Source organism: Muntiacus reevesi, chromosome 3 (genome assembly GCF_963930625.1).
Source record: "Muntiacus reevesi chromosome 3, mMunRee1.1, whole genome shotgun sequence".
In the NCBI taxonomy this organism is placed as follows: Eukaryota; Metazoa; Chordata; class Mammalia; order Artiodactyla; family Cervidae; genus Muntiacus; species Muntiacus reevesi.
In genome coordinates this window covers 59,679,943-59,705,388 of record NC_089251.1, presented here as the reverse complement: position 1 = coordinate 59,705,388, position 25,446 = coordinate 59,679,943, and the positions used below count along the sequence as shown (strand labels likewise).

The 25,446-nt window shown below is 38.2% G+C and overlaps 1 protein-coding gene across 4 annotated transcripts in view; it reads left to right on the top strand.

Moving 5' to 3' along the window:
* The window catches only part of EVA1A (eva-1 homolog A, regulator of programmed cell death), a 69,845-nt gene that overhangs the window by 39,174 nt on the left and 5,225 nt on the right, over positions 1-25,446 (top strand). The window contains exons 1-2 of one of the 4 annotated variants that reach the window (XM_065927324.1): positions 3,587-3,728; positions 7,206-7,476. In XM_065927324.1, coding sequence (XP_065783396.1) covers positions 7,332-7,476 — 145 coding nt within the window. In that variant the 5' untranslated portion in view covers positions 3,587-3,728; positions 7,206-7,331. Of the gene's footprint in view, positions 1-3,586; positions 3,729-7,205; positions 7,477-25,446 lie in introns of those variants that run through there. The other 3 variants (XM_065927322.1, XM_065927323.1, XM_065927326.1) reach the window with 3 other exon arrangements.

Genomic DNA, 25,446 nt, shown 5'->3' with positions numbered 1-25,446 from the left:
CATCTTTTAGAATTTGAAATGGCTCAACTGGAATTCTGTCACCTCCACTAGCTTTGTTCGTAGTGATGCTTCCTAAGGCCTACTTGACTTCACATTCCAGTATGTCTGGCTCTAGATGAGTGATCACACCATCGTGATTATCTGGATCGTGAAGATCTTTTTTGTATAGTTCTTCTTGTATTCTTGCCACCTCTTCTTAATATCTTTTGGTTCTGTTAGGTCCATACCATTTCTGTCCTTTATTTTGCCCATCTTTGCATGAAATGTTCCCTTGGTATCTCTAGTTTTCTTGAAGAGATCTCCAGTCTCTCCCATTCTGTTGTTTGCCTCTATTTCTTTGCACTGATCACTGAGGAAGGCTTTCTTCTCTCTCCTTGCTATTCTTTGGAACTTCTAGCAGATGAAACAAATCAGGCTCACTTGGCTAGAGGGCCAATATTTACGGAAATGACACTAGGATTTTAACTTATCCTTGACAAACTGTAGTTCTCAATTTCTTTACCTGTTTTCAAAATTTATATTTTAAAAAGATGGCAGAGATAAGGTGTTCCCCTGAATACCAGATAAGAACATTTACATTTTGAAGGTACAGGCAGATTTCTCCTAGGATGACTTTGTTTTCCCTCTGTTTAATACTGACAAGCCTTTTGAGAAAAATAAGGTCTTAGGAGTGGTAAAAAGGATTGGGGGGCCTTGGATTACTTTTGGAGCCACACTTCTCGTCCTATAAAGACTAAATTTGTAAAACAAAGATGGTTTTGTTTTTATTTCTCTCTCCCTCTCTCTCTCTCTTTTTTTTTTTGAAGTTTGGGTGGCTGCCCCAGTGATATGGAAGGACTGACATACCCGTTTGCCTGTGCTGGAATGTTTTAGTTTTACTCATTTAGCTTAAGGGAGAAGGCCTTCACCTAAAATTCCTATCAGGCTCCAAATGTTAGCTATGGTTAGTGTGAAAGTGAAAGTGTTAGTCACTCAGTCATGTCTGACTCTTTGTGACCCCATGGACTGTAGCCCACCAGGCTCCTCTGTTCATGGAATTCTCCAGGCAAGAATATTGGAATGGGTTGCCATTTCCTTCTCTAGGGAATCTTCCCCAGTCAGGGATTGAACCTGGGTCTCCTGCATTGCAGGCAGACTGTTTACCATCTGAGCCACTAGGAAGTCCATGATTAGTGTAGTGGCCTCCCATTTTGGTAGTCTATTTACAAACACTTTCGAGGATCTTCCCTAGGCTTAAGAAATTTGTACCTTATATTTAGACACTCTTAGACCCTTTTGCGTCACCGACTTGGTGGACATGAGTTAGAGTAAACTCTGGGAGTTGGTGATGGACAGGGAGGCCTGGCGTGCTGCAATTCATGGGGTCGCAAAGAGTCGGACACAACTGAGCGACTGAACTGAACTGAACTGAAACCCTTTTTACTTAATAATCATTGGCTGGATATCTTTAGCCAATCCCAGAACCTTGCTATTCCACCTTATAGGGTCTACTAAGGCTTCTATTTTAGTTTCAGCTTTTATCTGTTACTTTCTACTTTCTGTTAGAACCACTTGGTGATGAGGGTGGTTACCTTGCCCGTCAAGAAACAGAGAAGCCCCTAACTTGGTTAATAAATAAATCTTTTCCCATTAAAGGGATGGGACAATTAGGCACAAACAGAAAGGAATGTAAAAACAGCTGGCCATTGATTTTGCACAAAAGAGGTTTCTGGGAAAGTGTGCCCCTTCTTTTTCCCTGACACCCTCATTACATACTCTTTATGGTTACTAAGGTTTCCAATACTTTGGGTTAAGGCTGAAAAGGTTGCACCATATTTAACATATTTCTCTGGGTATGTTAAGACTTTCTGGCCATATCACTATTATGAAAACCAAATAAGCCAATTGGAACAAATCATCCATCAGTGTCTGAGGATCAGCAATTGTTTTCTGAATTTTGTTCCTGGGGCAGACTGGGGTATGAAATGCATAAAAAAGGGCCTGTCCCTCGGGGGAGGAGGTATACGTGTTCATGTACCTCCTGATAAGCTCTGCTACCTTGGAAGACTGCAAGACTTTTCTCCTGTCCCTGTTGAACCTCTTGTCTCAAGCTTCCATCTTGTACGTGGTCCTCTCGTAGTCCTGAGGAAGTACCCAGCTTGCCACCCAACTCATAACCAGTCAGCCCTGGTGTCCTTTTAGTCTTCAAAGTGGCTCACTCTAAAATCTACTCAGAAATACTCTCTGAGACTTATTTACGCCCGCAGAATGTTGTTAGGCACTTAGTCGTTTCCAACTCTTTGCGACCGCATGGACTGTAGCCCGCCATACTCTTCTGTCCATGGAATTTTCCAGGCAAGAATATTGGAGTGGCTAACCATTCCCTTCTCCAGGGAATCTTCCTGACCCAATGTCAAACCCTTCTTCTGCATTGCAGGTAGATTCTTTACTCTTTGAGCCACCAGGGAAGCCCTTATGCATACAAAGCTCATGCCTAATTGCTCTTTTTGTTTTTCAACCAGCTAGAATTTATTGAGAACCTTCTTTCATCAGGTACCATGCTAGGTACCAGGATAATAAGGATTTGTAAGATGCCTCTTCAGTAAACCTATAATTCCAGTTACAATAGCATAGGTGCAATATTAGAAAAATATTTGGATACTTTGATAGAGAAGAAAAGAGTCTGGAGCATTTGAAGCTTTGCTTCATTAGACTATTCTTTTTTAAAAAGAATCATGAATTTTTATTAATTTTTACACAAACACAATTTTACATTCAGTGACATGTTTCTCCTCTTAATCTATAAATGTGATAGAATACAGTTATTTACATTAAATTTTTTATAAGTGAGATAATGAAAGCTTTTACATTAAGTTAAACCAGATTAGAATTGTATTGAATTCAACTTTTTACATCAAAGTGTAGTTTATATATAATATTCTATAAATTACAAGTGTACAATATAGTGATTCACAATTTTTAAACATTATATTGCATTTTTAGTTATTATAAAATATTGGCTATATTCTCTGTGTTGTATAGTGTATCTTTGCAGCTTATTTTATATATAATACTTTGTATTTCTGAATCCCTTGCTCTATATTGCTCCTTCCCCCTTCCCTCTCCTCACTGGTAAACACTAGTTCTCTATATCTGTGAACCTGCTTCTTTTTTGTTATACTCACTAGTTTGCTGTATTTTTTTAGATTCCACATATAAGTTATATCATGTAGTATTTTGACTTCAATTTTAATATCACTATAATTCTATTATCATTCCTGTTAACTGAAAATCAATATTTGATTACAAGATTCTCTAAAGAATCTTTAAAATTTAATGTTTAAAATGTATTGTGTACCTCATCAACAGCTTATATTATTATTAATTTAAAGATTGTGAAAATTTCCTATTTTAGTCATTTTTAAATGCACAACTCAATGGCATCAAGTACACTTGCTTTGTTGTGCAACCATTATCACTATCCATGTCCAGAACACTTTTCATCTTGCAAAATTGAATCTTGTACTCTGTACCCATTAAGCAGTAATTTCCCATTCCTGCCTTCTTCCCACCCCTAACAGTCACCATTCTTCCTTCTGTCTCTGTGAATTCAACTACTCTAGATACTTCATATAAATGAAATCATACTGTATTTGTTCTTTTGTGACTGGATTATTTCATTTAACACAACATCCTCAAGATTCATCCATGTTGTTGCATGTGTCAGAATTTCATTCCTTTTGAAGACTGTAAGTAATATTTCTTTGTATGCATATACCACATTTTGCTTATCCATTTGTCTGAGGATAGACACTTTGATTGATTTATCTTTAGGCTGCTGTAATACTGCTTCATAATTGATAAACAAATATCTGAGCCCCTGTTTTCAATTCTTTTGGTTGTAGACCCAGAGATGAATTGCTGAATCATATTTTTAATCTTTTTTTTTTAGAAACTGCCATACTATTTTGCGTAGTGCCTTGACAATTTTACCTTCCCACCAAGAGTACAAGTGTTCCTCTCAAATCCCCTCAAATACTTGATCCTTTCTGTTCTTTTTTTTTTTCCAGTAGTAGCCATCCTAATGGATGTGCAGAGGTATCTCACTGTTTTGATTTCCATTTCCTTAGTAATGTTGAGCATCTTTTCATGTGTTTATTGGTCATTCATAAATCTTCATTAGAGAAAGGGGTATTCAAGTTCTTAGCACATTTTTAAATCAGATTGTTTGTTTTTTGTTGTTGTTGTTGAGTTGTAGGAGTTCTGTATATAATCTAGATATTAACCCCTCATCAGATATATAATTTGCAAATATTTTCTCCCATTCCATGGATTGCCTTTCACTCTGTTGATTATATCCTTTGATGCACAAAAGTTTTAAGTTTTGATGTAGTCCAGCTTATCTACTTTTATTTTGTTGCCTGTGCTTTTGATATAAAGTTCAAGAAATCATTGCCAAATTCTGTGTCATGGAACTTTTCCTCTATGCTTTCTTCTAGGAGCTTTATAATTTTAGCTCTTCCATTTAGGTCTTTTATCCATTTTTAGTTAAATCTTTTAGTATGGTGTAAAGTAAGGGTTCAACTTCATTCTTTCACAGGTGGATATCCAGTTTTCTCAACAAGACTATTCTTTTCAAGTTGTATGGTCTTGGCTCCTTTGTTGAAAATAATGCAACCATATATATAAGGTTTTATTTCTTATAAACTCTCTATTTTATTACATTTATGTATATGTCTGTCTTCATGCAAGTACTATATTGTCTGGGTTACTGTAGCTTTGTAATATGTTTTGAAATCAGGAAGGGTGAGACTTCCTGCTTTTTTTGTTTGTTTAAGGCTGCTTTGGTTGTTTGGATTCCTTGATATTCCATATGAATTTTAGTATGGATTTTTCTATTTCTTAAAAAGGGAAGTCTGTGAGATTTTGAGACTATCATAGAACTTTTGAATTATTTCTTAAAAGAAACATTAGCCAAACAGACAAAAGAGGAGGGGCTTTTAGACAAAAGAAAGAGTATAACAAAAAGCATGAAAAGATAAAAAGAGCTTAGTATATTTGGGGAACTGAAAGTAATTTAGTATTTTTGAAAGTTTAGGCATATTTCTATCTCTGTGTATATGTGTAAGAGTGTAGACTTGATTAGGAGATGAATTAGGAGCTAAAATACAGTTCATATATTGTGAAAGTAGATATATGTTGTTAAGAAGTTTAATGAGGATTAGTTGAAGGGTTGGACTATGGAGTGAAGTGATCAGATTTGTACTTTATAAAGATAATCTTATTGGTGAGAGTGGGTGCTAGGTTGAATAGGAAGAGTTATTGGCAGAAGCATCAGTTAGGAGACTATTAGAAAACTCACAGAAATGAAATGAGATTTGCACTATAGTAAATCTTGATGGGGATGCAAATGAGGGAGTGGACCTGAAACAGCTTTGTCTCACTACATAATCCATTTTTCATTGACCTCACTTTCTTCCTAGGTCCTGAAGTCCTTAGACCTTCAGTGTATGGTGGTTCCAAGCCTTCACCTACATCATCTAGTTGTCACCATTTAGGAACTCAAATGGCGTTGAGGGCTCAGAGATACAGGGGTCCCTAAACAGTATCTAGCCCCCTCTCAGAGCCCCCTAGCTCCCACTCCTCATCCTGCTTCTCTCTAGGCCTCTGGCTGCTCCAAGGACCTTACGTTGGTTTCTGTGGGTTGGGCTGTCTTTCTTTGCTTTAGTCTTCCATAAGCCCATTGGAATTCATCAAAGTGAGAGTTGCCTTATCTGTTGTGACCCGTTCCATCCACCTATGGAACTGTGGTTCTCCAAGCCCTCTAATTGTAATCCATGTTACCAAATGTCTGTGACCCATCTGAGAACCTGTTTCTTCTGCAAGTCTGGAGCTTTCTGCTTCTCTTACTTTCCCTAGGGCTTCCCTGTGGCTCAGCTGGTAAAGAATCTGCTTGCAATGCAGGAGACCTGGGTTCAGTCCCTGGGTTGGGAAGATCCCCTGGAGAAGAAAAAGGTTACCCACTCCAGTATTCTGACCTGGAGAATTCCATGGACTGTATAGTCTATAGGGTCGCAAAGAGTCAAACATGACTAAGTGACTTTCATTTCACATCACTACTTTCCCCAACCTGACATCCCTCCATACCCTGTGACTCAGTTTCCTGTTTTCATCTGGAGAGTGACACTGAATAGGAATCATTAAAATCTTTGCCACTTGAAATCCTCAGCTGTCTGCCAGGGCTTCATTGAATCAACTGGGTAATGATAATGCTGGACCTGAGCAACAGCAGCAGCTGGGGAAAGAATGTGTTCCCAGCCAGAGGCTGAGCCACTGAAGACTGAGATCCCAAGTTCTTGTTTGGAACCCCAGTGATGCAGTTCCTTTGATGGGTAGTTCATAGCACTGCCTGTGTGCCCACCACTGTCACAGTGGAGTCATGGAGCTAGGTGCAGGGAGCATGCTTGAGCTCCCAACTTCTTGGGGGCATTTTAGAACTGGAACCACTTTAGCAGTTCTAAAATAGCCAGCTCTGACCCATTTCCAAGAATCCACATCTGGTGATATGTGGGATGAGGCAAACTGACCAAAGTACCCAAGTGCCAACAATACAGGCGAAAGCAGAGCCAAGTGAAGAGCAGCCTGTGGCTTGGGGTTAAAATGCAGTGACTAAAATGATGATGGACTGCACCTCATAGACAAACCAGCGAGAATGAAATGAAACATATCACAGAATGATGAGGGAGAAGTGTTAAAATGGGAAATTGGAAAGAGATGGGGGAAGAGAAGGGCTTCTCAGGTGGTGCTAGCAGAAAAGAACCCACCTGCCAGTGCAGGAAACATGGGTTCAATCCCTGGGTCAGGAAGATCCCCTGGAGGAGGGCATGGCAATCCACTCCAGTACTTTTGCCTGGAGGATCCCATGAATGGAGGAGCCTGGTAGGCTATAGTCCATAGGGTCACAAAGAGTCAGACATGACTAAAACGATTTAGCACGCATGCATGCCAGGAAGAGAAAGGAAAAAGGCCAGGGAAAAGTAACTTAAGGAGTTATTGCTTCTTTGAAAGCCAAGAATCTGTTATAGCAAAGGGAATAAGACTTCAGGTCTTTGCAGCCCCCTGGCTGGGAAATTGGACTGACTTTTGTTCTTGAGCCCAGGCTACCTGGAACACAGCTTCAGGAAATCAGAACGTGTTCTCATCACTCACTTTGTGTTCCCAAACAGAAGAGAAGAGAGGGAGGGTGGCCACCTTGATCCAGCTAAAGCATCTCCAGGAGGCCTTCTCTGGATGTCACATCAAGGCTGCCCTTCTGCCACAACACGGAACTGGTGATCCCCGAGCGCACGGACATGGCTTTGCTCAGCAATATCCTAGCGGCCTATTCCTTTGTCTCAGGTAGTTGTCCAGGCTCAGCTGGGCCAGGTCTGAGGCCTTGGGCTGGGCAGAGTCATTTCCTGAGTGGCCACCTCTGGCCTTTTACTCAGGAGAAAAATGGTATGCAGACTTAACAGAGGGGCTCTGTGTTACTGAGTTTTGAATGGAAAATCTTCTGGTTTGAAAGTTAAGTTTTCTCTAATTTGGCAAATGGGAGGAGTTCTAAGAGCTTTATATAATGTTTGGTTTCCTTTTGGGCTCAAGAGAGTGAGTGAAGTAGCCTGGGGCTGCTGTTGGCTTCTGTCATTAAGCATTTAACTGTGATATGAAAGGCCAGAATAGAGTATCCTTATCCTGATTTTTTCTAAGCAGTGGTTCTCAACCCTGCTTAGGGTGTGTGTGTGGGGGGCGGGGCGGGTGACGTCTGTGTTTGGGGGGCTATGTGGAGAAGTTTGATAACTCTCTGGGAGACACGGAAACAAAAAGTATGTGAGTCTGGGAGAGTCTAATATTTGCCTCTTCCGTGATTCCAGGTTCTTTTCTTTTAGGAAGATGGCTGACTTTCTCAAGATCATTTCTTGAGAATAGGTGCTGTACATATAAAAGGAGTCATTTAAAAATACATGAAAATATACCTCAATAAAGCTGAAAATTTTTAAAAATACATGAAAATGCTCAGTGGTTTGAATGACCAAACTGATTTTCTGCTGCTTAAGTGAGTTTTTAAGCTTTGGTAGTTGACTTTTCTTTATCTTATGTCTCTATTGTATAAAAAGGAAGGGACTGAGGTTCTGAATAGATTTCCTTTGAGAGCTTGGTTTTACTTTCTAGTTCTCTAGTCAGGGTTGACATGTGATGACCTTAGAGTTCAGATACAAAACCTGACTTTTCTATTTACAATGTCAAATCTGAGCCAGGACTGAGGATAAACGAAGTTCACAGCTTCTTGCTGAGAGAGCATCTTGGATGACATGCAATCTGATTTTAGAATGGAAGACTTCTCAGGAGCTTGGCTGGCTCCTTAGTGGTTGGCAAGATGCAGCATGTCATCTTCACATGTTTCGAGTCCAGGGTTCTCCCTTCTCAGATCAGCAAAGGCTCAGGTCATCAGTCAGCTCCTCACCTCCCAAAGTGATGCCGAAAGCTCAGCTTCTCTATAAATTGGTGCCAGATCGAATCTCAGAGAGTTTTAGGTGAAGTAGAAATGGATAGCTTTGTTACTTTGCCAGGCAAAGGGGGACACAATGGACTCCTGCCTCAAAAAACTATGTGTCCCCACTTGAAGATAGAAAGTTTATAGTAATTGTTCAAAGAGGGCATGATCAGCTCATGGGCATTCTTCTGATAGGTTGATGGTAAGTAGGAGTCAGCATCATAAACTTTCAGGTTCCAACTGGTCTGGGTCTACATACTTGTGGTCAGCATACCATTATTAACTGTTAATTTATCCCACTCTAAGGGGGGGTTTCAGTATCTGAAAAACAGCTCAAAGATATTGTGTGTATCTGTTGATGAGGAACCAGGACTGTGCCCCAAGGCTGAATAACTTGTTTCTCTTGACTGTTTCTCCCTGGTCTTGCAGCCTCTCCCTTCCCTAATTAACAACTGCTAGAATCTACCCATTGGAACTCAGCAAAGGTCATGGAGGCTGAATGAAGGCTATTTTCTGTAATCAAAGAAATGGGAGACATAGAAAGGCTTTGTGCCCAGGAGACCCAGCGGACCCTGCTCAGTATCAAAAGGAAGTTCTAGTGCCAGGAGCCTCCTTACCTGGGTACTCACACATCAAAGGAATCTCAGTTCTGCTCTTTCTTCTAGGCTATTCTGGGGAGAAAGGACACTGGAGCTGGAAAAGAGATGTTTGAAACTATGGTATCATGTTTTCACAAGCAATTGAATGATGGTCTCCTCAGTTCTATAGTGAAGACCCCCAAAATGAAGTGGGGTATGGCAGGGAGGGTCTGAAGTTTTCAAGGTCTCAGATGACCCTTGCAAATAAGCTGTTGTAAGAAAATATCTCTGGTGAGAACAAACAGGCTATTGGACTTTGAAACTGTTCTCAGCACAGGAAGTCCCTGGCAGATTTCCATTTTGGCCAGCATAACCCTGAGTGGTGATCATTGAATGTGGTAACTCATTGAATGCCCTGGTGTTTGCCATGTGTCTTAAGGTGAAAGGGTACATGGCCCTGTTTTTCTTCTTCCTTCAAACTTTTTCCTTCCCACTCCATATTCTGGAATTAAATATTGCTTAGGGTACAGGAGGACTTCCCTGATGGCTTAGAGGGTAAAGCTGCTGCCCACAATTAGGGAAACCCAGGTTCGATTCCTGGGTCAGGAAGATCACCTGGAGAAGGAAATGGCAACCCACTCTAGTACCCTTGCCTGGAAAATCCCATGAACGGAGGAGTCTGGTAGGCTACAGTCCATGGGGTCTCAAAGAGTCAGACACGACTGAGTGACTTCACTTTAGGGTACAGGAAAATAATTTTTCTTTTAAGTGTGGGCTGAGATAAAAAGAGAATGCAAGGAAATGGAAAGTAGAGTAGCTAAAATAAAATGCATTAGAACTAGTAAGTAGATTTGGTGGCTAAAAATTCATTCCAAGTGTGATTTAGAACACTGCCTGACTATAAAGGAAATGAATTAAAATATTTAAAATATGAAAGTGTTGACTTAAAAAATATTCACAACCTATTAATAAAAATTGAGAGTAATATTTTTTTCAGTGGAAATTTGGGGGATTTCAAGCCTGGAAGACAGCATTTCAAGTGACCCTGAGAGAACTGCTCCCAGAAGGTGAGGGAGGAGCCAAGTTATATAGAAGTTTTGCAACAAGGGGCAGGTAGTCTTAACATCAGAAGATGATTTTTAATTAAAGAAAACCAGATACTCCAAGTTAAAGAATTTAATGCTTTATGGCAGGAAATATTTCATTTCTCAAAGGTGAATATAATATCCCCTAACCTCTCCTAGTTTCTCTCAGCTTATCAATTGCCTCATTCATGTGGTCCATCATTTCAGCAACACCCTTGCTAATACACATAATTCCCTTATTCCCGGGGGCTTCTCTGGTAGCTCAGATGGTAAAGCGTCTGCCTACAATGCAGGAGACCTGGGTTCGATCCCTGGGATAGGAAGATACCCTGGAGAAGGAAATGGCAATCCACTCCAGCATTCTTGCCTGGAGAAATCCATGGACCGAGGAGCTGGTGGGCTACAGTCCATGGGGTCGCAAAGAGTCGGACACGACTGAGCAACTTCACTCACTCCCTTTTTCCTGTGCCTCGTTTCTGACTAAACCAACAGGCAAAATTCCAACTCTTAAGTGAATCCTTCTTTCTCCCTTTTCTTTCTCTGCACTCAAGAAACCAGATAGTGTTAAAACTTTGAGGATTGAAACAATTAGAAATTCATAGAATCCAGCCTTTGCTGAGCCTAAAATTGCATCATTCTATTTGCTTTTGGATACATCTTATTCCCATTCTTCACATTCTTCCCATTCTTCACCATTTCAAACCTTAACCATTCCAGCATTTAAAATATCTGTTTATCAAAATGTACCCTTAGTTGGCAAATGCAACTAAGAATAAAATGTGGCATTAATGAAGAAAGGTTAAAGTTAATATGTAAAGAGCTCTTACAAATCAATAAATGTTTTAAAAGAAAAGGGGCAAAGGATAAGAATCAGCAGTTTGCCAAAGAAAAAATCCAAATTGCTGATAAACATAAGCATCTCAGGTTTTAGAAATTAAATGCAAAATGAAAACAACAGGTTAACATTTTTATTTTATAAAATTGTCAAATATTTGAGTGATTATGTTTATAATTTCAGTTTTGGAGAAAGTGTAGGGAGATGAGTATTTGCACATATGCTAATGACATTATGAATTGCCACAGCCTCTCCAGAAAATGATTTGGGAACACCTGTCAAAAGCCTTAAGACAATATTTAGCCAGCAATTCCACAAGTAGGGATTTATCCTAGTGAAATAATTAAGGTTATGGGCCAAAATTTTACTGTGAAGACAGTTTGTCTCAGAACTATTTATAGTAGTATAAAAAAATCATAAAAGTAGGTGAATATTAATTTAAATAGATGTTTATGATGTGCTATTAAGTAAACAAAGCCTGCTACCACACAGCATTTGCAGTATAATCCTGTTAAGTGCATATGTTCATATGTATATCAATTGTATATATATGTATTTTTTTACTACAAACTGTATCTGGATGCTGGGATTGTATGAATATGTCTGTGTATTTTTAATTCTCTTTTGCTTAGCTGTATTATTAAGTATTCTATACTTCATTGATATTGCTTTTGTAGTAAGTAATGTTATTTTATTGGAATTTAAAAATTTGATGCATATATATACCACTGCTTTACTCTTTTTCTGACTTCTCTAGCTAAGTATCTAAATGTCATGAACATTACCACTTAGATGTGCCATAAGCATTTCAAATTCAGCTTGGCCTGGAATGGAATATTATCCTCTTTAAATATATATATATAAAATCTTCTTCAGATCCTTTTCCATTATAGATTATCACCAGATGTTGAGTATAGTTTCCTATGCTATATAGTGGGACCTTGTTGTTTACCTATTTTATATATAGTAGTATTAGTATGTATAATGTATAATTAATTCCAAACTTCTATTTTATCCTTCTCTTGCCTCTTTTGGTAACCATGTTTGTTTTTTAAAATATCTATTTTTATTTATTTATTTGGTTGTGCCAGGCCTTAGTTGTGGCACGTGGGCTCTTCAATTTTTATTGTGCCATGTGAGATCTTTAGCTGTGGCATGTGGAATCTAATCCCCTGACCAGGGACCAAACCCGGGCCCCCTGCATTGGGAACATGGAGTCTTAGCCACTGGAACACAAACTTAGAAGGAGGTCCCTCTCAGTTGTTTTCTGTGTCTGTGGGTCTATTTCTGTTTTGTAATTAAGTTCATTTGTATCATTTTTTAGATTCCACGTATAAGTGATATAGTAAGATATTTATCTTCCTCTAATTTGCCTCACTTAGTGTGATAATCTCTAGGTCCATCTATGTTGCTGCACATGGCATCATTTCTTTTCTTTTATGGCTAAGTAACAGTCCATTATGGTGTGTGTGTGTGTACACACCATATTTTTATCCATTCACCTGTTGATGGGCATTTAGTTGCTTTCATGTCTTGGCTATTGTAAACAGTGCTGCTTTGAACATTGGGGTGCATGTGCCTTTTCAAATTAGAGTTTCCTCCAGATATATACCCAAGAGTGGGATTGCAAGATCATATGGTAACTCTATTTTTAGTTTTTTAAAGGACCTCTATACTGTTCCCATAGTGGCTGCACCAGATACCTTTCTCATCAACAGTGTTAACACAGTTCCTTTTTCTCCACACCCTCTCCAGCATTAATTATTTGCAGGCTTTTTAATGATGGCCATTCTGACTGGTTTTGTTTAGAGTTTTGATTTGCCTTTCTCTAACAATTAGTAGTGTGGAGCACTTTTCATGTATTTGTTGGCCATCTGTAGGTCTTCTTTGGAAAAATGTTTATTTAGGTCTTCTGGCCATTTTTAAAAATTTTTTTAATATATTAAGCTTTATGAGCTGTTTGTATATTTTGGAAATTGATCTCTTGTCATTAGCATCATTTGCAATTTAAATATGCTCCTTATATTTTGTGTTCCATCTAGGACATCACCTACACCAGAAGTATGATTTTTAGCCTTTGATGTATCTTCTTCACTGCCCATATCCAATTACTTACAATTTCATTTATGAGATCCATTTCACCTTTCAATGTCTCTGAAATGCATCCTTTCTACTTTATTAGCACTATCACTGAGTTGACTTAAGCTCATTTATGTTTTTGCCTGATTTGCCATAGTGGTATTTTCCATGGTCTACCAACCTCTATTGCCTGTGTTTTGTAGTGAAATGATCTTTCTAAAATGTAGATATGATGATGAAATTCTTTTTACTTTTTAAAATCTAGGAAAAAATCCAAACACTTTTGTATGCTTTAACAGTTAGGATTGTTTTCAGCTGAAAATAACAAAAATCTTCAATTTGGTGGCCTAAATGCATAGGAGTTATCAAACCCACTCCGATGGGAGAAGTCTGGAGGTAGGTGATTGCTAGCATTAGCTCACAAATGTAGGGGCAGCTTCTCTGACTCTCATGGTCTTTCTTTTATGCTTATCATCTCATGGTTGCAAAATTGCTGCTGTTGCTTTTGCCTTTCAAGTAAGGATTGAAAGGATGAAAAAGGAAGGAAGTTCCAATAGACCCCCTCTCATGTTTCATTGGCTGTGTCACGTGGTGATTTCTAGCTGCAAGCGAGGCTGGAAAAGTGAGAATTCTAGTTTTTTCAACTTCCAGACCAGTGGTTCATAATCAGGGGTGATTTTGCCCTATAGGGATTTCTGACAATGTTTGGAGATATTTTTGGTTGTAATAACAGGTAAGGGTAGAGAAACATACTGCAATGCATAAGACAACCCCAATGACAAAGAGTTAACCATTCCAAGATGTCAGTCATGCTGGGATTTAGAAAACATGCTAGAAGAGAGACAAGCAAGGGAGAAGGGATTTAGGGATAGTTTGAAGTACTCCAATCTGCAGTTTTTTATATGGCTTACCAGGGCTTTTAATGCTTACCTTGACATCTCCATACTCTTATTTAGTTATAGTCCTCCCTGACCAAGACCTCACTTTGGTTATTCTGAACCACCTGCCTGGCCATTGCTCATCTCTTTGCTTTTGCACAGTCATTTCCTTTCCCAAGAATTATTTCACTCAGTCTTGGATTGGTTAACTCCTTCCTAGACTTTAGAACTCACTCAGCCATCTTCTCCCCTCACTCCCCATTCTGACCTAGGTGTCCATCCACCTAAGAATCATCCATGTGTTCTCCCTACACATTTAGTTTCCTCTATGTCAGCACTTGAATTAGAGCAGTAAACTCTTCTTGTTTTAACTTCTTGTTTTAAGGGGTTGAAAGCAACCCCTTGAGATCATAATATAGCAAATTAAGGATATAATCTCATCAATAATAACCCTATTAATAATTAATATTAATAACTTCTAAGTACATTGTTTAGAAAATTAAACTGAATGGTTGCTCTTTTTTAATTCAATGTTTTTAATTGATAATACATTCTGCAGCCTCACTCTTCCATTGTTAGATTTTTTTTCCTTAAAAATCACCTTCTTAGTGAGATTCTGGTCACTCTGTTAGCCTCCTTGCCTCCAGCATACATTCAATACATTGTATCTTCTTTCCTATTTTTTCTGTTTTCTCATTGTCACCATCTAACATGCCACCTATTTTATTTATCTTGTTTATTATCTATCTCCTTACTAGTTTACTAGAATGTAAGCTCCTAGGAGCACAGAGATTTGTGTTTCTTTTTTTGACTGCCATATCCTTAGCACAAGAATAGGGCCTGGCACCTATTAGGTATTCAGCAAGTTAGTGAATGAATATTGTTCAATGATCAAATAATATAAAAGGATATATAGAAAGAGGTCTTACTCCAGAGCTGCCCCTTCCTTCCAGTCCCAAAGTTTGATGTATTACCAGTCTTCTCTGCACCTTCCCAGTGCTCATTGTGCAGATGTAAGAAACTCTGAGCCCAACCGTCTCATCCTCCCCACTTTTACAGACAGGTAGCATATCCTATGTACTGTATTGTACTTAATTTTTTTTCATTGAACATATATTATAAAAGTATTTAATATCAATATATAGAGCGCTTCCTCATTCTTTCAGACAACTACATACTGTTCCATTATATAGATGAATTGGTTTAACCAGTTCTCCAGTGGGAATGATTCAAATCTTTTTGAATAGAAAAACAAACCCATAATAAATAACCATGGCATACATACATGTTCAAGTGCATTTGTAGAATAAATTCTCAAAAGTAGAATTGCTTGATCAAGTATAAATAAATTATTGATTAAGATAAGTATCACCAAATTGCCATTTGAAGAGTTTCACAAATTTATTGCTCATAGATGTGTGAGAAGACCCTGTTTACAAGCTGTTGGGTTTTTGACAGACAGATAGAGAAAAAATAGTATCTAAATGTCATTTAATTTTTTTTCTCCAGGTTACCTGTCAGTAAACTTTCCTTTAAAAAACCAGATAGTAAATATTTTTAGGTTTGTAGGCCACATGCAGTCTCTATTCTAACTCGCAAGTCTGTTGTAGCATGTAGGCAGGCATAGACAAAGCGTAAATGAATGGGCATAGCTATGTGCAAGTAACAAAACAGCTAGCTAGCCAGATTTGGCTTGTGAACCATGGTGTGCCAACCGCTGCTTTCAGTGAGCATCTTTTCATGTGTTTTAAAGAACCATTTGTATTTACTTTTCTTTGAGTTTTATTAATATTTTTTGTTCATTTCCTTTATTGATTGTCCTTTTCTTAATGCTTTTTCTAGGTACTCTTTATATATTAGCTCTTCATCTCTGTTACATATTTTAAATATTTTTCCCAGTTTAGCATTTGTCATTTAACTTTGCTTATGGTAATTTTTTCAGTGAATAACTTTTGGGGAATTATTTTTCTATTTAACCAATATTCTTTGGATATTTAGCTGCCAGTATAGCTGTACAGGCCATGTAATATTTAACCAGAATTTGAGTTACTGTTCCTTTGAGATTGACCTGAGGGAAATGATCTCAGCAACGGGGGAGTGTAGCCCACCATTGCTCAATTGATAGTCACAAATTTGGGGATTTAAGAAAGTATTGTAATTTCTATTTTCTAGTATTCTCCTTTATATGGAAATCTGGTGAGGGCTAAGAACCTTGTCTCTAGGTCAAAGGCATTGTAGACTCACAATAAATTTTTGTGAAATAAAGTAACTGTTTACTGACAAAAAATTAAAAAATTTTTTCAACAGTTGGAATATATCTTCTTGGAGAGTTTGGTGAAAGTGGTAATTTCATACATAGCTGTTGACAAGATATATTGTTGTACCATTTTTGAACATTCACTTAGCAATGTGTTTTAAGAGGTATAAAATTATATACCCTTTTGACATGAAGATTTCTATTCTGAGAATCCATTATAAAATCTATAAGTGAAACAAGCATAAAAGGAAGTAGGTTTAAGCACAAAAATGCTGCTTCCATCATTTTTAACATAAAAAGAAATTGGCAACAACCTAAATATTCAAAGGTAGGAAACTATTTTTGTAATGTGTGGTGAATTCACTGGGTAGAATACTATGTAGCCATTATTAGGTATGATTGACTGGAAGACTATGGAGCAATACAGAAAGACATTTACATTATATAAACTGTATATCCTTGGAGAGAAGGATGAATAGGTGGAGCACAGGAATTTTAGGATAGTAAAAATGCTCTGTATGATGGATACATGTCATTTTTTGAAACTGATAGAAAGTACATCACCAAGAGCAAGGCCTGGTATAACCACTGGCCTTTGGGTTATTATGTGTCTATGTAGTTTCATGTAATAAATGTAGTAATTGTACCAAATGTAACAAATGTACCACTCTGCTGGGACATGTTGATAATGGGGAAAGCTATTGCATTTTTAGAGTAGTTTTACATTCAGAGGAAAATTAAGAGGAAGGTACAGAGATATCTCTGTAAATCATTATAAAAGCAACCAAAAGGTATATCCAGAGAAAAATATATAAGTTGTATGTAAACTGACAATGAACAAATATAAATATATACAGGATAAAGAAGGGAGAAAATTCACTTCACTGTACTTCATAGTGTCTAGTTATGTTCAGGTTGTGAGATTATAATGATTTGATAGATTTTTTTCTGTTGCCATCACTTCATGGCAAATAGAAGGAGAAAAGTGGAAGCAGCGGCAATTTTATTTTCCTGGGCTCTGAAATCACTGTGGATGGTGCCGCAACCATGAAATTACAAGACTTGCTCCTTGGAAGAAAACTATGACAAACCTAGACAGTGTATTAAAAAACAGAGACATCGTTTTACCAACAAAGTCCATATAGTCAAAGCTATGGTTTTTCCACTAGTCATGTACGGATATGAGAGTTGGACCATAAAGAAGATTGGTGGAGAAGACTCTTGAAAGTCCCTTGGACTGCAAGGAGATCAAACCACTCAATCCTAAAGGAACTTAACCCTGAATATTCATTGGAAAGACTGATGCTGAAACTGAAGTTCCAATTCTTTGACCACCTGATGCGAAGAGTTGTCTCATTGGAAAAGACTTGGATGCTGGGAAAGATTGAGGGCAAAAGGAGAAGTGGGTGGCAGAGGATGACATGGTTAGAGATTATCACTGACTCGGTGGACATAATTTGAGCAAACTCTGGGAGATAGTGGAGGACAGAGGTGCCTGGTATATTGCAATCCATGGGGTTGCAGAGTCTTAGCGACTTAGCGACTGAACAGTATTCTTTTAATATTTCAGCCTCCTTCTCTCTTCTTTCCTTTCTTTTTTTTCTCCCTCCCTCCCTTCCATCCTTCCCTTCCTTCTACCCTCCTTTCATTCCTTCCTTCCTTCTTTTATTTCTTTAATTGAGATATAATTTGACATATAACATTGTATAGATTTAAGATTTATAAGTGTATAAAGTTATACATTTCTGTATTGCTGCATGATCACTCTTGTAGCATTAGCTAACACCTATTTCATGTCATATAATTACTCTTTTTTTGTGTGTGATGAAAATTAAGATCGTGTCTCTTAGAAATTTTCAAGTCTATAATAAATATTGTTGTGCATAATGACTATGCCATACATTAGGTCTCCAGGATTAATTTATCTACTAGTTGCTAATAGGTACATTTAAACTACATGTCCACAGTTCTCTCACCCCTCAGCCCCTGGTAACCAGCATTCTATTCTGCTTTTCCACATGTTACTGATATCATACATTATTTGTCTTTCTCTGATTTATTTAATTTAGCATAATGCCTTTGAAGTCCATCCATGTTATAAATGGCAGAATCTCCTTTTTTTTAATGACTGAATAATATTGTAATATATATCACAGTTTTTTTTTTATTTATTCATCAGTTGATAGGTTGTTTCCATATAGGAAACCATATAGGTTGGTTGCTGTGAATAATGCTGCCATAAATATGGGAATGCAGGTATCTCTGTAAGATGATGATTTCATCTCCTTCTGTTTCCTTGATCATCTCAATAGATGCAGAAAAAGCATTTTACAAAATACAGCTTTCCTTAATGATAAACCCTAAACAAATTGAGTATAAAAGGAAGATATCTCAGTATGGGCTTCCTGGGTGTAAAAGAACCTGCCTGCCAATGCAGGCGATGCCTGAGACAGGGTTTGATCCCTGGATCAGGAAGATCACCTGGAGGAGGTCACGGCAACCCTTTCCAGTATTCTTGCCTGAAGAATCCCATGGACAGAGGAACCTGGCAGGCAACAGTCCATAGGTTCACGTGACTGAAGTGACTTAGCACACATGCATGCACTCAATTTAATAAAGCCAATATATGACAGGCCCAAAGCTAACATACTAATTGGTGAAAGACCAAAAGCTTTTTGTTCACATATGAAACCTCCACCATTTTACTCCCCTCTTTACATTTTGATGTCACAGTTTACTTCTTTTTAATATTGTGTATTCTTTAACAGATTATGTGGCAACCCACTCCAGTACTCTTGCCTGGGAAATCCCATGGACAGAGGAGCCTGGTGGGCTGCAGTCCATGGGGTCACAAGGAGTTGGACACAACTGAGCGACTTCACTTTCACTTTTTACTTTCATGCTCTGGAGAAGGAAATGGCAACCCACTCCAGTATTCTTGCCTGGAGAATCCCAGGGATGGGGGAGCCTGGTGGGCTGCCATCTATGGGGCCACACAGAGTTGGACACGACTGAAGCGAGTTAGCAGCAGCAGCAGCAACAGTGTTATAGTTATTAGTACTCTTTTCCTTTAACCTTTAAACTGAATTAAGTGGTTAACATACCATGCTACTACAGAATTAGAGTTTTCAAAATCTGAAACTGTATTTACAGTATACTTACCTTTACTGGTGTGTTTTATACTTTAGTATATTTTCATGTCACCAATGGCTTCCCTCATGGCTCAGATGGTAAAGAATCTGCCTGCCGTTTGGGAGATCTGGGTTTGATCCCTGGGTTGGGAAGATCCTCTGGAGGAGGGCATGGCAACCCACTCCAGTATTCTTGCCTGGAGAATCTTCATGGGCAGAGGAGCCTGGAAGACTACAGTCCACGGGGTCATAAAGAGTCAGACACAACTGAGTGACTACGCATAGCACAGCACATCACCAATTAGCTATTTTCTCCTTGATATCTGAAGGATAACTTTGCCAGATAAAATATTCTTGGCTGGCTTTCTTTCTTTCAACAATTTGAATATATCATTCTGTGCTCTCCTGACCTATATAGCATTTCTGCCAATGATCTTCTGATAGCCTAATGAGGGTTCATTTGCAAGTTTACTGTCTTTTTTCCTCTAGCTTTTTAAGGATTCTCTCTTTTTCTTTGATTTTTGACAATTTCATTATAATGGATTCTTGGTAGTCTTTTGCATTGAGTTAGTAGGATGACTTATTAGTTTCATAAACTTGGATTATCTATGTCTCTCTTTACATTTGTGAAGTACTTAGCTAGTGTTTCTTTAACTAAACTTTCTGCCCTTCATTTCTCCTTTTGGAACTCCAATTATGCTAGATATTTGTATGTTTGATTGAATCCCATAGATTATGCACACGTTCTTCCCACTCTTTCATTCTTTTCTCTCTGCTCACCTCTGATTGGGTTATTTCAAAATCACTATCTTCCTGGTTGCTAGTCTTTGATCTACCCTATTGCAGATTCTCTCTATTGCATTTTTATTTTAATCATCAAATCTTCAGTTTTGGGATTTCTGTTTGGGTCTTTTTTTATGGTTTTTAACTTTTTGCAGAATTTCTCATTTTGTGCATGCCTTTTCCCCTGGTTTCACTGAATTGTCTTCTGTGTTTCTTGTAGTCTGTAGTTTCCTCAAAACAGCTATTTTTAATTCCTTATTGGCTCAATTATAATTTTTTTTCTGCTTTTTAGCTCAGTTATTGATGGATTATTATCTTTTGGTGATGTGTTTTCTTGATTCTTCCTTTCTTGTATCAGACACTTCCTCAAATCTTCACTAGTTGCCTTCAGATAGGGTATAAACTGTTTGTTAATCCTGTTTTATCTGGGGTTCTCTCTGACCTCATATTTATACACCTGCTTTGCACTTCTTGCTCCCTCATGTGGCAGAATTCATAAGCTTTTATGTCTTCCGTGGTTCTTAGAACTCACATGGCTGGCTGCTAGAAACCTCTCCTGTTTTCCAGAAAGTAGAGCTATAGCTCAAGTTTGTGTTTTCTCTTTTGCCAACAGATCCTGGTCTGTTTTTGTCATAGCACTGCTTTTACTATACTCACTCCTGCTACCAGTCTCTGCTCACAGAAGCCACCCGAGAGTGAGGGGAGGTATGGTTTTAGTTCTTGGGACATTGAGGGTGACCACCCGCTAGTGGGGAGATCCTTGGCTGAGCCTCCCAGAGGCTCCTAAGTGGACTTGCTGCTGAAGCTCTGAGCACAGACAGCAGGACCCATGACCCTTTAGTGCCTTTTGATGTTCTTATTTAGCCTTTCCTGATCTCTCCCCTGCCTCCCAGTAATGGAGGTTCCGCTTGTGCTGGACAAAAGTGGATTTCTTGTGTGCAGCATCTAGTACAGCTGGGGTAGCCATGCACTCACTGCATCTCCTTTTCACCTGTGGAGAAGTCATCATGAGATAGTTCCGTCTCTTATTGTGTCAGCTTGTGGGGAAGGGCAGAGCTGATCAAGTTCCTCTTTCCCTCTCTGCTACATTCAGACTTGTGTGTGTGTGTTCCCTCCAGTGGTGTGCTCTGATCACCTCCATAGGGCTGGAATTTTACAAATTCTCCCTCATCTGTGGGTATTTGCCCAAGTCAGAAATCTCCAGGTTTTCCCCAGTTATGGCTGGGAGTTGTTGGGGCAGGTTTGTTCACTCTGCTGATTCTGCAAACCAAACCAAGGATTTATCTATTACCAGATGAACAGGTAGGCGAGGCTTCTCCCTGGTCCCTTGGTTTATGTTGATAGATCATGCTGTGCCCACAGAGGCACTCTTATTTGTGTTTGTTTAAAAAGAAGGGACAAAAAGTAGATTTACACTACCAGGAGTTGATGTCACTCCTTTTTCACTATATTATACTGTTTGTTGGCTACTCTTACGTTGACTCTTTGTGTTTTCTATTTTCTTCTCTATTCTTTTCTTCATAAAAATACCTATAATTTGTATCTGTTTTATACATGTCACTGTCATTTCAGTGGGGATTTCAGAGAGAAGGAGGGATCATAAACACATGGGTTCAATATGCTGTGTTCAAACTGATATAACCTTTTTTAGGTAGAATTTGAAATGTATAAATCCTCAGACTGCCTAAGCCCTTTGATGCAAAGTTCTGTTTCTAGATTAATTAACCTGTAGAAATAATTTTGCTGCTGCTGCTGCTGCTGGGTCACTTCAGTTGTGTCCGACTCTGTGCGACCCCATAGATGGCAGCCCACCAGGCTCCCCCGTCCCTGGGATTCTCCAGGCAAGAACACTGGAGTGGATAGAAATAATTCTACATGTACATAAAGAGATGTGTACAAGGACACAAAGATATGACTCTAGCATTGATCGTAACAGTGAAAAATTGGAAACAGTTTATATGCTATCAACAAGGAAAAGGTTAAATAAACTTTGATGTCTATACTACAGAAAATATGAAACAGTAAAAAAAGAGTGCTATTGGTATATGTTGAAACCTCTCTAATAAATATTTTTAAGTTTAAAAAGCAAATATAAATAATATATAATCCCACTTATATTCTTTAAAAACATACAAATACAGGGTTTTGAACACATCATACAGGGATCATCACTGGGCCCACTAAGTATATTGCTTATCAGCAGAATGTTTATTTCTTTCTCTCACCAAGGAAGGGCTTAAATTACTCCCCCACAAATTAACCTAATGAGGTCATTCAAAAATGCCCACACTGGCTTTCAATCTATGATTGAAAAGATAAGTTGTCTATTGCTGCACAGTAAATTACAGATCTTCCTTAACTTACCCATTGTAAATTGAAAATATCATAAGTCAAGATGCATTTACTTTAAAAAAATTATTTTATGTTGGACTATATTTACAATGTTGTGTTAGGTGTACAGCAAAGTGATTCAGCTGAAAACATACATATATGTTCTTTTTACAATTCTTTTCCCATTTAGGTTATTACAGAATGTTGACCAGATTTCCCTATGCTATACAGTAGGTCCTTATTGGTTATCTATTTAAAATATAGTATTTTGTGTATCTCAGTCCCACAGTCCCAGTTTATCCCTCTCCTCTACCTTTCCCCTTTGATAAGCATAAGTTTTTTCTAAGTCTGTGAGTCAGTTTCTGTTTGGTAAATTTTTAGGTAGGAAGTTAGGCATGAGCAACTGAGGGGTGGCCTAGCTGAAAAAGATTCAAGCTGATATCTAAACCCCACCTCAGTTGCTTTACAGACAAGCAAGAGATAAGAGAATTCAGAACCACTAAACCAGTTTTACAACAAATGTTAAAAGAACTTCTCTAGGCAGGAAACACAAGAGAAGGAAAAGACCTACCTACAGAAAATAAACCCAAACCAATTAAGAAAATAGGGATAGGATCATACATATTAATAATGATCTTAAATGTAATGTATTAAATGCACCAACCAAAAGACATAGACTTGCTGAGGTGGATACAGAAACAAGACGCATATATATGTCATCCAGAAGAACCCACCTCAGACCTAGGGACATCTACAGACTGAAAGTAAGGGGGTGGGAGAAGGTATTCCATGCAAGATGAAGTAGCAATACTCATATCACACAAAATAAACTTTAAAACAAAGACTACATAATGATAAAGGGTTTAATCCAAGAAGATATAACAATTATAAATATATATACACCCAACATAGAAGCACCTCAATATGTAAGGCAAATACTAACAAACATAAAGGGAGAAATTAACAGTAACACAATAATAGTGTGGGACTTTAGTACCCTATTTTCATCAGTGGACAGATCATCTGAACAGAAAATTAATAAGGAAACACAGATCTTAAATGACACTTTAGACAAGTTAGACTTTACTGATATTTATAGAGCATTCTACCCAAAAGCAGCAGACTACTCAAGTGCACACAGAACATTGTCCATGATTGACTACACGCTGTGCTGCAAGGCAAGCATGGTACGTTTAAGAAAATCGAAATTATATCAAGCATCTTTTCTGATCACACCACTATGTGATTAGAAATAAAACTATAAGACAAAACCTCTGAAAAACCCAAACACATGGCAGCTAAATAATATACTACTCAATAGCCATTGATCACTGAAGAAATCAAAGAGGAAATAAAAAATACTTAGAGACAAATGAAAATACAATGGTCTAAAACTTATGGAATTCAGCAGAAAGCAGGTCTAAATGGGAAGTTTATAGCAATACAATTTCATCTCGAGAAATAAGAGAAATCTGGAATAAAAACTGTCAGCCCATGCATGCCTAAATGAGTATGTAAAAGCCTCTCTTGAAAATCTCTGTGCCTCCTCATTCTGGCACTGGTGCCTCTCTTGGCTTGGCCCACCTCTCCCTTGAGGTGTTCTTATAAGACCTCAGATTCTTCTTAGTGTTCTTAAGAAGAACTGAGGTCCCACAAGGGGGGATCCTCTTCAGTTCTCCCTGTATCTGCTAATAAAAATAGGCTCATTTGTATCATTTTTTTGGGTTCTGTATATAAACAGTATCGTATGATATTTGCCTGTCTCTGTATGACTTACTTCACTTAGTATGATAATCTCCAGGTGCATCCATGTTGTTGTAAATGACATTTCATACTTTCTAATGATTGAATAATATTCCAGTGTATATATCCATATATATATGGATATCCATTCATCTGTCAATGGAGATTAAGTTGCTTCTATGTTTTGGCTATTGTAAACAGTGCTGCAATGAATATTGGGTTGCATATATCCTTTCAAACCATGATTTTCTCCAGATATATGCTCAGGAGTGGGATAGCTAGTTCATATGGTAGCTCTGTTTTTAGTTTTTAAAAGAACCTCCATACTGTTCTCTATAGTAGTTGTACCAATTTACAGTCCCACCAACAGTGTGAGAGTTTTCCCTTTTTTCTACGCCCTTTCCACCAATTATTGTTTATAGACTTTATGATGGCCAGTAGTCAAAGCTGTGATTTTTCCAGTAGTCATGTACGGATGTGAGAGTTGGACCATGAAGAAGGCTGTTGTTGTTCAGTCGCTCAGTCATGTCTGACTGTTTACAAACCCATGGACTGCAGCATGATGCTAGGCTTCCCTGTCCTTCACCATCTCCCGGAACTTGCTCAGACTTATGTTCACTGAATCATAATGGGTCCATTATGATGCAGTCATAAGGTCAATGATGCCATTCAACCATGTCATCCTCTGTTGCCTCCTTCTCTTATCCTCAGTCTTTCCCAGGATCAGGGTTATTTCCGGTTGAGACAGCTCTTCATATCAGATGACCAAAGTATGAGGGCTTCAGCTTTGGCATCAGTCCTTCCAATGAATAGTCAAGGTCGATATCCTTTAGGATTGACTGGTTTGATCACCTTGCTGTCTAAGGGACTCTCAAGTGTCTTCTCCAGCACTGCAATTCAATCATCAATTCTTCAGCACTCAGTCATCTTTATGACGTACATGACTACTGTACACATCACATCTGTACCTGACTACTGGGAAACCATAGCTTTGACTATTCAGACCTTTGTCGGCAAAGTGATGTCTGTTTTTTAACACGCTGTCTAGATTTGTCAGAGCTTTTCTTTCAAGGATCAAGTGTCTTAATTTCATGGATGCAGTCACTATCCACAGTGATTATGGAGCCCAAGAAAATAAAGTCTCTCACTGTTCCTATTGTTTCCCCATCTATTTGCCATGAAGTGATGGGACCAGATGCCTTGATCTTCATTTTTTGAATGTTGAGTTTTAAGTCAG